The sequence below is a fragment of the Rhododendron vialii genome, chromosome 4a, assembly GCF_030253575.1.
Source record: "Rhododendron vialii isolate Sample 1 chromosome 4a, ASM3025357v1".
NCBI classification, from domain to species: Eukaryota; Viridiplantae; Streptophyta; class Magnoliopsida; order Ericales; family Ericaceae; genus Rhododendron; species Rhododendron vialii.
Window position 1 is genome coordinate 32,641,140 of NC_080560.1, and position 12,882 is coordinate 32,654,021.

General features: G+C 39.5%; 1 protein-coding gene across 1 annotated transcript; it reads right to left on the minus strand.

Moving 5' to 3' along the window:
• Nucleotides 1-1,687: 1,687 nt before the first annotated feature.
• On the minus strand, nucleotides 1,688-6,733 carry LOC131322022 (RHOMBOID-like protein 1). The gene is made up of 6 exons (XM_058353117.1): nucleotides 6,129-6,733; nucleotides 4,284-4,447; nucleotides 3,729-3,892; nucleotides 3,357-3,619; nucleotides 2,495-2,621; nucleotides 1,688-1,982 (listed from the first exon to the last, which is right to left on the minus strand). Exons 1-6 carry the CDS (start codon nucleotides 6,488-6,490, stop codon nucleotides 1,860-1,862), a joined length of 1,203 nt encoding a protein of 400 aa, XP_058209100.1. The 5' UTR covers nucleotides 6,491-6,733; the 3' UTR covers nucleotides 1,688-1,859.
• Nucleotides 6,734-12,882: the final 6,149 nt, after the last annotated feature.

The window sequence follows — 12,882 nt, forward strand, 5'->3', positions numbered from 1 at the left end:
AAATACTAACTTCCGTTAGTCCACCGTTAGTTCTTTAAACAACAAAATCATATGGCCCCTTTTTTTGGGGTTAAAATAGACTTGTTCGGCTAAATATATCCTTATTGAATTTTTTTTCGTATTTGTTAGATTTTCGTCAATTTTTTTTGGGGTTATTGCATCGTCATGACGAGAGGAATCTAAAAAGTATAAAATTTTGATCGAAATCCAATTTTTTTTGAATAAAGACGAAAAAATTGGCTTATTGGCCTATTTTTGTCTTTATTCAAAAAAATTAGATTTCGATCGTAATCTTTTACTTTTTAGATTCCTCTTGTTATGACGATGCAATAATTTCCAAAAAAATGACGAAAAACTAACAAATACGAAAAAAAATTTGAATAAGGACAAAAAAATAGGCCAGTTGGCTTATTTAGCTGAATAGGGTTACTCATTCCCCTCTTGCCCTAATATATCTCTGAACCAAAACACAGCTCGTTCTTCTATTCTCCATTGATAAAGAGGCACTTGGGAAGAAATTTGGTTATAATTTTCTACAAAAAGTGGCCATCGAATTCAACAGTTTTATGATCAGCCATGAGGCATCATAACCACTGATATTGTCTACATGTTCAACTTGTGGACAAATACTGAGATGCCTTATTGTTCTGAATAGTACTGAAAATGCATATAGAACCATGTCCAAAAGTCACAACATGATATAGATCCAAAAGTCACAACATGCTAAATAACCATGTCCAAAAGTCAGAATATTATATAAACTCAATTCCAAATTTACCATGTCATAACCTAATACATAGACATAACAAACCACTCAACTATGTTACAATAAACCTAACTTAACAGCCCAAGTAGTTACAAAAAATAGTGCCCTGTCATTCCATTCATTTTCCTACACTTGGCCCATGCATTGATTCCTGACTAGGAATGTTGAAAAATAAAGGGAAAATGACGGCCAATGACGTGTTTTGATAATTAATACCAGCCAAAGACATTTTGTTCATTAACAAATGTTCTTAGCATGTCCTTGGCTGGGATTAATTATCAAATCACGACCTGGGCCGTCATTTTTCCAAAAATAAATCTAAGCCAATTTTTTCGTCTTTATTCAAAAAAAAATGAATTTCAATAATAATTTTTTACTTTTTAGATTCTTCTCGTCATGACGATGCAATAACCTCCAAAAAATTGACGAAAAACTAACAAATACGAAAAAAAATTTGAATAAGGACAAAAAATAAAAAAGTTGACTTATTTAGTCGAACGGGTCTGTTTTAACCCCCAAAAAAAGGGCCATATGATTTTGCTATTTAAAGGACTGACGGCGGACTAACGGAAGTTAGTAATTGGACCGAATTGAAACAAAATGGAAAGTACATAGTGTAAATCAAGCTAATTATAACTACATGGACCAAATTGACACGAACACTTAACTACAAGAACTATTACAGTTTTTTTCCCTAAAAAAAAGGTGCATAACACGTCCAAATGAAATTCGAAAGCTACTCTGTGCCCCTATCTCTAGAGGGCGAGGGTGGCGGCTTTGATATGGTGGAAGCCCCTCTAAGAAACCCGATAAACTCGGGCTTTGGGGGGCCTTTGCCTTCATTTCAACCACCACTACGGGCTACACTTTTTACATGCATTAGTAGAATGACAAAAATGACTACGTCATACACTATGAGCAGAAACTTTCCAAACCACATCGAGCCAAAGAATGAGGGATTACTACCATACAAGTGTCAATTTACAAAATCGAATCAGAAATCCAGGAAAACAATGGATAACGTTTCTGCATACTCAGCCCTGTGACTTTATACATCAACTGACCTATAACAGCTCCATGAGATTTGTATTAGTTAGCTGCAAAGCTGAGTACATAAGCCCTGTATCTGAGAATTGGTTGCATTTGCCAATGTGTATGTGCTGTTTTTGCCATTGTTTGAGCATGTTAAGGTTAGCTGGTCACCCAGTTGATCGGACTGCAAGAATAAAATTGAATTCATGCACAGCAATTTCATGTGCATATAACAATATATATAGATTAAAAGGGGCCAAGGGGGCCTTCGCAATGTAAGAAAATTAGCGGGAAAACATAACTAAAGATTAGGTTTCCAATTGTTCCATTCTGAACAAACACAACTTGTCAAAACAGCACAAGTAAATCAGACTCCAGATAAGTGGAAGTGCCCAAAACAATACTTTCAGCCAGGTAATAGGCGTATATACCCTTCTTCTAATAAGAAAGGAAGGTACTAGTATTACCCCTGTCCACTTTCTTTATCTTCCCATTTTTGTCAACTTTCTCTTTTCTTGAATAGTTAACATGTCATTGCTTGGATAGTTTGATTCAGACATATAGAGTCCGTGGTCACACAAGGCTCAAAAAACATGGTTTATCTTCTAAGATATCGATTAGGATTCACCGTATTGAAATGAACAGATAGGAAAATTGGAGGGAGACAAAGAAAGGGCAAGTGTTGCCACTACTTACCAGACAGGACAAAGGCTGCGTGTTGCAGCTCCACCTCGAAGTAGGAATGCAACTCAAATAATGGCACCATGAACAGTGATCATTTGCATCAACCCCGCGGAAAAGCATAACCAGGCCGACTGTAAACCTGAAATTTGCATGACTCTGATAATTAGGCATATGTCACAATTTAAAGGAGAGAGACCGTCTTAGACATTTAGTTATGCTTGATTTGCCGGACAACTAATGAGGCCATGTTAGGGATTACATATCTTGGATCATATAATCCCAGCGGAATGGTTGTCCAATTGATATGTTATTTCTACGCTAATTATTCCATTCCTGCAATGTGTTCCACAGCGTTCCTTGACTTGGTAGGATAAATATGGGCATGTGTCCAACAGGTGTTGAGAACTGTCTGATGAGTTTTGGGTCGTGTCAACAACACCACGATACACGCCACCTTCTTAGAAAAACGTGCTTCTAAGTGTCCTATTGTACCATTAAAAACAAGACGGATTCAGCAATAGCCTTTCCATGTGCTTCTCACTGTTATCATCTTTACTTAACCATTAACTTAATGCCCATTAGCCAACCAAAAAAAACTTGATTGCTCATTAGTGTCGAAAAGAATTTCAAGACAAAAATTGGACGGGTTAGAGAGATTTCAACAGAGCCATGTCTCACAAACTACTGGACACACATGATGGATATGATTCATACGAACAATCAAACAAGATACAGGAATCACTGAGTGACGCAACTGACTGTTAAGCCCAGTACTTATCGACAGTAGACAGTCGTACACAATAAGTTCAGCTATTGTACAGGATTCAAGTAAAACAAAACAAGATGACGGGCACAAACAGGTTTCCAGGCTTACCCAACAATCAGAAGGATCAGAGAAACAACCCACAATATGCACTGATACACCTTGAATTTAGGTGTACTTGTTGAAGCAGAGGGAGATCCACGAGGAGCATATCTTTGGCTAACCCATCCAAACTGGGGACGAATCAAAAACACAAACCCAAGGAGAACTCCAGAAAGAAATCCTCCAATATGAGCAAAGTTGTCAACATGTGGGAGGATTCCCACTGCTAGATTGATTGCAATGATGACCACAAGGGTCAACAATGCCGATACCTAGACATTCAAACAGGGAAGGGTAAGACGATAGGACCGAACAAGGTTATAATTAACCAAACACACTATTCATACATAAGCCTATAGTTAACAGTAGACAGATAGAAACCTTATTTGCGTATATAGTCCAGTTAGTGATGAGTTCTGAAAGCATGCCTCCAAGTAATCCGAAAAGTGCACCAGAAGCACCAACAGAGATATTAGACTGGATAAAAAGAGACGACAACAAACTCCCACCGAGTCCAGAGATGAGATATAGCAATCCGATCCGCACTAAAAAAGGCCAAGAAATAATGAAGTTAAAAAGAATTATTGATGTAAAGTGCACAACTTCGATCATAGTTGGAGTTGGTGACAATATTTGAAAGAAGAACCCCGTTCCACTAAGGTTCTTATTTTCTAAGTACTTATTTTTCGCTTTACGAGATAGGTCATTCTCTCACAATACATCACCTTTAATTCAATAAATAAGTAGTACTCATTTCCCTTAGCGGAGGGATATTATCCTGAGCCATGATGTGAAACAGAAAGAAAATTAGAAACAACAGAAAGGGTGAATTCTGGCTCCTATAAATGACTTTTAGACTACCCCACAAAGATTGTGAAGAGATGAATGTGCATGGAAATACTAAAAGTTACATGAAGCTGATACATTGATACATACCAAAACCAAACTCTTGCTCAAGTCGAATGCCAATAACCAAAAGACTCAACATATTGGCCAGTAGATGAAAAACACCACCATGTAGCCACATACAAGTGAAAAGGCGCCACCACTGGTGTTTGTGGACCACTTTACTCACATCTAATGCTCCCATCTTCTCTAGCCTGAAGAAAAAAACATTGAAAACTACTCAGATATCAAAGGAATCATTCTCTTCATCTCACTTACAAGTAAGGTCACATGTAGCACCTTACTTTACTTAAATATCATGCTCTTCAGTACAACACATTATTAGTAACCTATGTAAAACAGCTCAGCCGCATCCAAACCATTTGACAAGATGGAACAAGTAACTATATCCGTACACAAAATGTAATATGAGAAAAAAACCTGTGCAACGATAACTCAAAATCACACAAAGAGTAATGTTGACTACAACACAGATTGACAACCACGGTAGAGAAGAGGTTGTGAGAAAACTCAAAATAGCACGTAATTTAAGTGAAATTGTGAAAATAGAGGAACCAAAAAAACAAACAAACATGTCATATGGAATTGGTATAACAGTTAACTAGTGCAAATTTGTTCCATGTGGTGATTATCATTCTTCATTGTGACATTGTGAATGTTTCATTTTAGACAACCTTAGTTGCAGAAAAAATGGTACATTTGTGAAGAGGAAAAACAAAGAAAAGACCATGTTTCAGGTTACTTAATTCTAGCAGTGCTTTACGTTCCTCAACTAACATAGTAGAAAATGGATTCCACAAAGGAATCGACTTCCGTCTCCTAGAACTATCAACCCCCAAACCTAGACCATTGAGCGGAGGCAGGGGTATGTCTATCATGCTAAGTGTGATGAATAAGGCTTCATACCATCATGTGTCACATCTCGCTATCTAAATGTGCACAAAATCCATTCTTCCAGACACTCTACATTTGTGACCATGTCTTAGTGTCGCTCCAACCCCTACAGCAATGCTAGCTTGAACTTAAATTCAAGTAAAAGCACATCAAAACTCCCTCCACTCCTTTTCATTTACAGAACTTGCTATCCAGCTAGCAACATTTATCAAAACTTATCACTCCTCAGACTCCTCTCCTCTACTCCAACTCATAGACTCCACTCAAACCTGAAACTTACAAATCTTACTGAAATTCTGAGTTCCTCAATTACAGAGTTCCAAATGAAATAAAGCATTTTCACTCAAACTTCTGTGCAACTAACATGGAATTATAATTATAGCATCGAAGAAGGCCTTAACATTGTGAATGGCAAAGTCCCTTAACCAATTCTCCTTTCAAAACCACAGCATTGCTGCACTTAAAGCTAAAATGTGTAATTGAAGCCAAAACTTTTCCGTTAGTACAATTCACGCACACACACTTATACATACTAAAAGCCAGGCACACGTGGTGCATGTGCAAATCGTGTTATGCAAAAGATGAGAGAAAATCTTGGGTTGAGGTTAATCTATGATAAAATCTGGAATGTAAACCTAGAATGGGGGTAGAAATTTCAGGATGGCAGTTTTTTTTCCGCAATTCCTTTAGGTAGTTAAAGGGGTACCTTGGGAAAAAAATGGTGAGACAGTACACCAAAAAAGGGGCCTCCGCTTCCCTTGAAAATAGTAATAGATTTTCTTTTCTAAAAACCTCATATATGTATCCAGACAAGCTTACTTGCACCTCTACTAATCCGGTAACCATTCCCATCGTCCACCCAATGTATGGACGGTCCCAGAGAGTTGATATTTCAAAACCTCATACCTCCAAGCAAACCTAAGCACAATAGTAAACAGTAATAGACGTATGGATGTATGTATATCAGAAGAGCAGGCTTACGTAGATGAAGAAGGCCCGAGGAGAGGATTCTCTTTAAACGGCTGAAACGAGAACCTCCCCAAAAACCCAGCGACGCACGAAACGGAGTTTTTAGGGCAGTCGTTGACGTACATGGTTATAATCAACATCACGACGCAAGCCACGACGAAGGTGGGGATCAACCACGGGAACCACTTCTTGAAGTGCTTCACTTCTCTACTACACATAGCAGACGGACTCCGAGCCGTCGCGGCGGCGGCGGGTGGAGCCGGGGCGGGAGACGGCGGCGGCGGGGTTTCGACGTCTACTGGGTGGATCATGGATGTCTGATGGCGGGAGGGAACCCTGATGTGGATGTCTGACGGGCGTTTTGGATCCGCCATCGGTGGTTATAAATGTAGACTGTGTCTGTGTGTTTGTGTGTGTGTGTGTGTGTGAGAGAGAGAGAGAGAGAGAGAGAGAGAGAGAGAGGTGGGTAGATGAAAAGGAGAGGGGGTGGGGTTAAGGTCAAAGGAACAACTGATAACTGGTGAGCAACCACACCAAACACAGTGACAGTGTGACGGCCCTCCAGTTGCCGGTGAATGGAAGCAAGATCATTTCTTTTGTTTATTACCTCAGGTGTCCGAGTCGGACTAAGGGCTCGTTTGGTGTGCTGTCTAATTTGTTTTTGGGAAAAAGAACGTTTGGATATGTTAAACCCTTTTTTTTTTTTTTTGGAAAATGACGGCTCAGAACGTGTTTTTATAATTAATACCCGTTAAGAACATTTTCAGCATTAACAATATTCATTGCTTGTCTTTGGCGAGTATTAATTATCAAAACACGTCATTGGCCGTGTCACGCCCTCGATTTTCAACATAATAAAGTAATACATTTCAATAAAAGAGAAACCTCGCATATCATATACGTTACCCAAATGAGTTTCCCACCTGTTTAATTTACAAACAAGTCCTTAAGTTTAGATAATTACAACTTTAGTCAAAAGAAAATTCAGTAATAATTAGTTACAAAACCACCTTTAACAAAATGAGATCTTCACAAAGATGACGAAATAACCAGTGAAGTCAGCTTCCAAAAGTCTTTTACTGTCAAGCACACAATGCATGCAATAATTTGCCCGGCATCAGAACCTGAAAAGAAAGATTTGGTTGAGCTACACTAGCCCAGTAGAAAATTCTAAACTCAAGCTATATGTAATTTGAATGAACCATGCACCGAGAATGGATGAGTACTGACAGATACGCCTATACCACAAATGACTACCAACAAGCTGCGAATTATCGCCTAAGAGTCCTAGACTTCACATCAATGTCACTAGCCGTTTACTTCTTTAACTAGTTACATTATTAAACTCATGTCATCTCACACTTATCTATAATCAAATCAAAACATCTTATTATTCTCCGTATGATAGTACAATCTTTCTCGTGTCCACATTGATCTTCATTAAATCCCTTAATTGCAAAACCTTTCTTTTCCTTTAATCCGGTATTTCCCATCAAATAATCACTAGGGTCACCTCGGGTCTAGTTCCCTCGAGCGCAGGGTCACCCCGAGTCTTTTCCCTCAATAACAATAATCGGGTGAGGTCACCTTGGGTCTAGTTCCCTCGAGCGCAGGGTCACCCCAAGTCTTTTCCTCCAATAATATGAATCAGTTGGGTCACCTCGGGTCTAGTTCCCTCGAGCGCAGGGTCACCCCGAGTCTTTTCCCTCAATAACGACCACTTGGGTCACCTTTCACACTTTTCACAATCGACATCATTTCATAATCAATTTCATCATCCCTTTAACGGTTATACCACTGAATTTTAATTAGTCATTATGTGACTCCACAAATATACATGTTCATGCCTCCTCTTTTGTTTACATACCCGCATCTTACATGACGTACTAAGCCCATACATAAATTCCTACAATACTCTGTCCATTAGTTATTCACTTTCATTCCGCTTCCCATTTCACAAACATCCATTCATTCAATTAAATCCAAAGACCATTTAATCAATCGCATGGTATTATAAGACCAACAATCTACCATATCGCATATACTCAAATACACACGTCCTCACCGTACCCCTAAGTACACCCCCGTACCTTCGCATACCACATATCAACCCACGACTAGACTCTACGATGCCCGATTATCTAGTTTCTATACTCGGAGTCTGTAAAAGCATGCACTGTGGGAATCTAAGAATCTTACGAGTTAAGAGAGAAAACGGATTGCAAAACTACTCATCAAATCCCTAGACATGATCACTCTAGTCCATTGAATGCCACTCTAAGTGAGGAACGAGTAATACTCACCAAAACACTTGGAATGATGCGTAAACAAACTCATAAGAGTCAAAGAAAAGCTTCGACATACGAGTTGAAGGATATAGGGAAGCAGCTGAAAGATACTGCAGCAGCTCAAGAAAGCAGCTGAAAGCAGCTCAAACTCCTAATCTCCTACCGGTAGGCAGGCAAGTCCTACCGGTAGAACTTGAAAACAAAAGGGCCAACATCTGAACAAAGCCGCTTGACCTACCGGTAGGTAAAAAGTTCCTACCGGTAGAAGCACTTGACCTACCGGTAGGTGAGAAGTTCCTACCGGTAGAAATTGGGAACAGAAAGGTCAACAGTTGAACGAAATAATTTTTGTACTTGACCTACCGGTAGGTAAGGAATTCCTACCGGTAGGAATCGAATTCGTTGAGCAGCTTTTGAGCTGCTGCTGTACGTTTGAGCTGGTTACGAAGGAATTTCTCAATCGTTCTACCGGTAGGTGAAGAGTTCCTACCGGTAGGGAATCGATTTTCTGGTAAATTAACAACGTTCTACCGGTAGAAAGGACGGGCCTACCGGTAGGAATCCAGGAAAAATAGACAATTCTGACAGCGACTACGAATTTTCAATCCAAACTTAAACACGACATTACAAGCACGATTCATGCACCAAATCACTCATAAAACATATAAAGAGAGGTAGAATTCCCTACCTCAAGTGATTCGATCGAAACCCAAGCGATTGATCAAGCCCTAGACTCCGAAAACTTCAAAATCAACCGAATCTCCTCCTCCGAGCGAAACCCACGAAATTTCAAGCTCAACAACGTGAATGGATGAAGGTTTGGAGGTTATTTACCATGGGTTTTGAGTCCGGGTTGGAGAGGGAAAAAGAGAGTGTGTGTGTGTCGAGAGAGAGGGAGAGCCGAGAGAGAGACAGCCGAGAGAAAGAAGAAAAAAAAATGAAAAGGGGAAAGATGTTCCCTGGGAATAATAGAGGTGAGGGAAATAATCCCATGCCCTCACACCACACACTCACACATGCAACTCTCATCTATTTACCTTTATATCCTTCCACAAATACGCCATTCCATATATCCACACCGTTTATCTCGACAAGCCGTACAGTTATATAAAAAAAAATATAGGCCTAAAATACGGGTCTCTACACCCTACCCTCCTTAAAAAAAAATTTCGTCCTCGAAATTAGATAAGGCAAGCCTAATCATGCCAAGCATCACATCAACATACTCCAACTGTAACACTATCCATTATACAACAATTCAATTACCATCAAAGTCTATGTCTAGATTCACATCAAGCAAACCACAACAAACACGCGTATATCTTTCGAACTTCGTACCCCCATTTCCACGTAACCATGCACTAACAACATCGGCTTACCTTTCAACAATGGACTACGCGAGTCTAAGGTACGCATCGGTTTCTCATCATAGGACACTTAAGCTCCTAATTCAATTTCGGACCTTTCTAACACATGCAAAGGATTTATTTCATACCTCCTCAATCTCCGTATACATAATGCGTCATATATTTTGAAAAAGTTAGGCGGCAACGTCAAACGGTTCACAGTTTCTAAACTTTTCTTTATTATACAAATCCCATACACAATTATCTATCTCACCATTGAGATCTTACCTCCTAAGTATAACCAGATAATCCAATTGACTTCCCGAGACTTCCATCTAGAATGGGCGGTGATCAAGCGCCTCTTCCAAGTGGATTTCACCGGTTGTCGCCTGGGTATCCCCAAAACATGCACATAGTGTCCGACACTTAAACTATCTTTCTTACGGTGAACGCTTCCTTTCTACCAGAACGAGACAAACCCCAACGCAACTATGCTTTACGAAATTCATGATTTCCCTTCTTCAAATAACATTGGGTGACGTTGACAGTCAACACAATCCTTTGGTCGGCCGTCCGCAGTGAGCAATCTCTGACGATCTTTACCTTTCTCTTTTCGATCATTCTCCCTCGAGCTTCCAAATATCGTTGGCGAATCGAATTAATTATTTTAGCGGGTCCATAATACAAGCCAATTCTTCTAAAAGCCGCACCAAATTTTCATTCTAGGTTGGGTGATTCTATATCATGAGAAGGATTCGATTTGTCATCTCAAACGAAACGAATAAGCTACAAAACTCAAGTAGTGTCAATCAAGAATTGGAAGAATGGTAACGAGGCATCCGAAATTCAAAGAACACGTACAATCTTCAGGGTGGTTTGGCAACAATTCAAAATACCTTTTTATGACAACCCAAGAAATTTGAAATGACTAATCATGACTTTCTTATTGCTTTTCGAGTCAACAGAGTCAGTGAATAACCTTTAGCAACTGAACGATGTCGATACTAAGGATAAATACAAGAAGTGAAACAAATCTCTAGTAAGTTAACTGATACAAGATCAAAAATTTGTCCAATACCGGGAATGGTAAGACCTTCCAACAAGTTAAGGCTGAGTGTTACAGAATGAGTCATGTGCCTCCAAAGTCAAGGAACCACGACAGAGTAAAATAACACTTAAAGTAATTTCCACAATTGAATTTGTATTGAACGGTGTCAATGAATAGACATCAATAGGTATGTCACCACAAGATTGACTCCAACCATGGAAATTCGAACCAACCGAATAGGCAAGGGCAAACAAATAGATACAAAGCGGATGTGAGTTCAAATCATATGACTTCTTAGTCATGGGACCAAAATGGATGATGGCCTAAGCAGGCAATAATGGGAACAAGGTCTAAATTTTGATAATGCTAACAAATTTGTATTTCATACGGTACATAGCCAAAGGTTGGGTTCAATAGATTGATGTTGCAAATTAAATACTTATATGGAATAACGGTTACAAGCAAACGACGAAAATGGTAATCGCATCAAGGAAATCCAAACTGACCAATGAAAATTTATCTCAAGCAGGGTAATGTCAAAATAAGACCTTGAATAGGGAACGAGGAACATTTGTCAAATTTGATAGCAACAGTGTCATAAGATACTTCGCTACGAGAATTTAAATATGCCCAAGAAAAGTTAGGAAGGGATCGCATGACAATTGACTCAAATACTGAGAATTATAACGGGTCATCCACCCACTGGATTTCATGGAAGAATAAATTACGATACAATTCTGGCAATATTCAGCTCGGCCAATGAAAGATGGTAATAAAAGAAACAACTCTTCTAAACTCACATTTGAGATGTCACCAATCATCATGGATACAAACAATCCCTGTCCAAATCAGACCAAATCTCGATATAAGCAATTTAAAGAGGTCAAAGACAACACTTCAATACGGAATGATTAACCTCTAATCTCGGCAAATATGATCTATCGATATTTCTCAACACGCGTGGACTAAGATTTCTTATTTTCTATTCCAAACATGGACAAGAATAGGATTCTCAATGAGTGAAATGCTTCCAAATCAAAGGTATTGTAGAGAATGAGTAGCACAACTAGGAATAAATGATACCTCAAACAAGTGACGCTTCTAAGAGCTAGAGAATAAGGGGGGGTGGTAGTTTAGCGGCGGAACTGCATCTGTTACTGTTTCGACGTATGTGTTTCCTGCTGCATCGAGCTCGACTCACCATGTACTCCCAATTCCCGAAGACAATTCCTTGCCATGTGGCCACGTTCACCGCAAGTATAACAAGATCCCCCACGCCATGGGCATTGAGAACGAATATGACCAAGCTGACGACATCGATAACACACAGTCTGACACTTGAGAAGAGCTCTTGGAGTCCCGATATAAAAAGGTGGCTTAAAGCCCTGCTGGTCCTGAGTAAAGTGATTTAATACTCTAGGTTTCTGCCTTCCTGAACTCTCAACACTCTTAGAAGATGATTTTGTGCTAACGACTCGATGCCTAATTTCTCCCACATTCACACCACCTTGCGCACCTTCCAGTGTCTCGACACCTTTTCCGCACTCAGCAATCTCAGGAAACATCGCTTCATCCCTGGTACATTGACTCACTTCATTCTCCCCGTTTGCACTACAGCCCTGGTGCTCACGATCCCCAGTCTCACCACACCTATCTCCACGTCTCGAAGACATCCTACTATGGAAGCATAAGAAATGAAATCATCAACATTAGCCACCTAATTATGTGCTACAGGTCTCCAACCTTTCCAACCGAAGTCAACAACTTTGTGCCACTCTATGTGATATATATATGCAATGTCACATCGACATACTGACTCTTCATGCAAGCACACATGTGATTTTGTAAAAAGATGCAGCAATTTTTTTTTTTTGAACCCATGAGACCAAAAGTCTCCCCACGGTCTCAAGGTATTCTAAACTTACGCTCTGATACCAAGTTGTCACGCCCTCGATTTTCAACATAATAAAGTAATACATTTCAATAAAAGAGAAACCTCGCATATCATATACGTTACCCAAATGAGTTTCCCACCTGTTTAATTTACAAACAAGTCCTTAAGTTTAGATAATTACAACTTTAGT

Bases quoted from the DNA above. Each gene is read 5' to 3' on its own strand.
- LOC131322022 (XM_058353117.1), bottom strand. From the start codon at position 6,490: ATGGCGGATCCAAAACGCCCGTCAGACATCCACATCAGGGTTCCCTCC. The intron at 4,448-6,128 runs GTAAGCCTGCTC...TTTTTTCTTCAG, and splicing joins CTCGGGCCTTCTTCATCTAC to GCTAGAGAAGATGGGAGCAT. The intron at 1,983-2,494 runs GTAAGTAGTGGC...TTATTCTTGCAG, and splicing joins CGCAGCCTTTGTCCTGTCTG to TCCGATCAACTGGGTGACCA.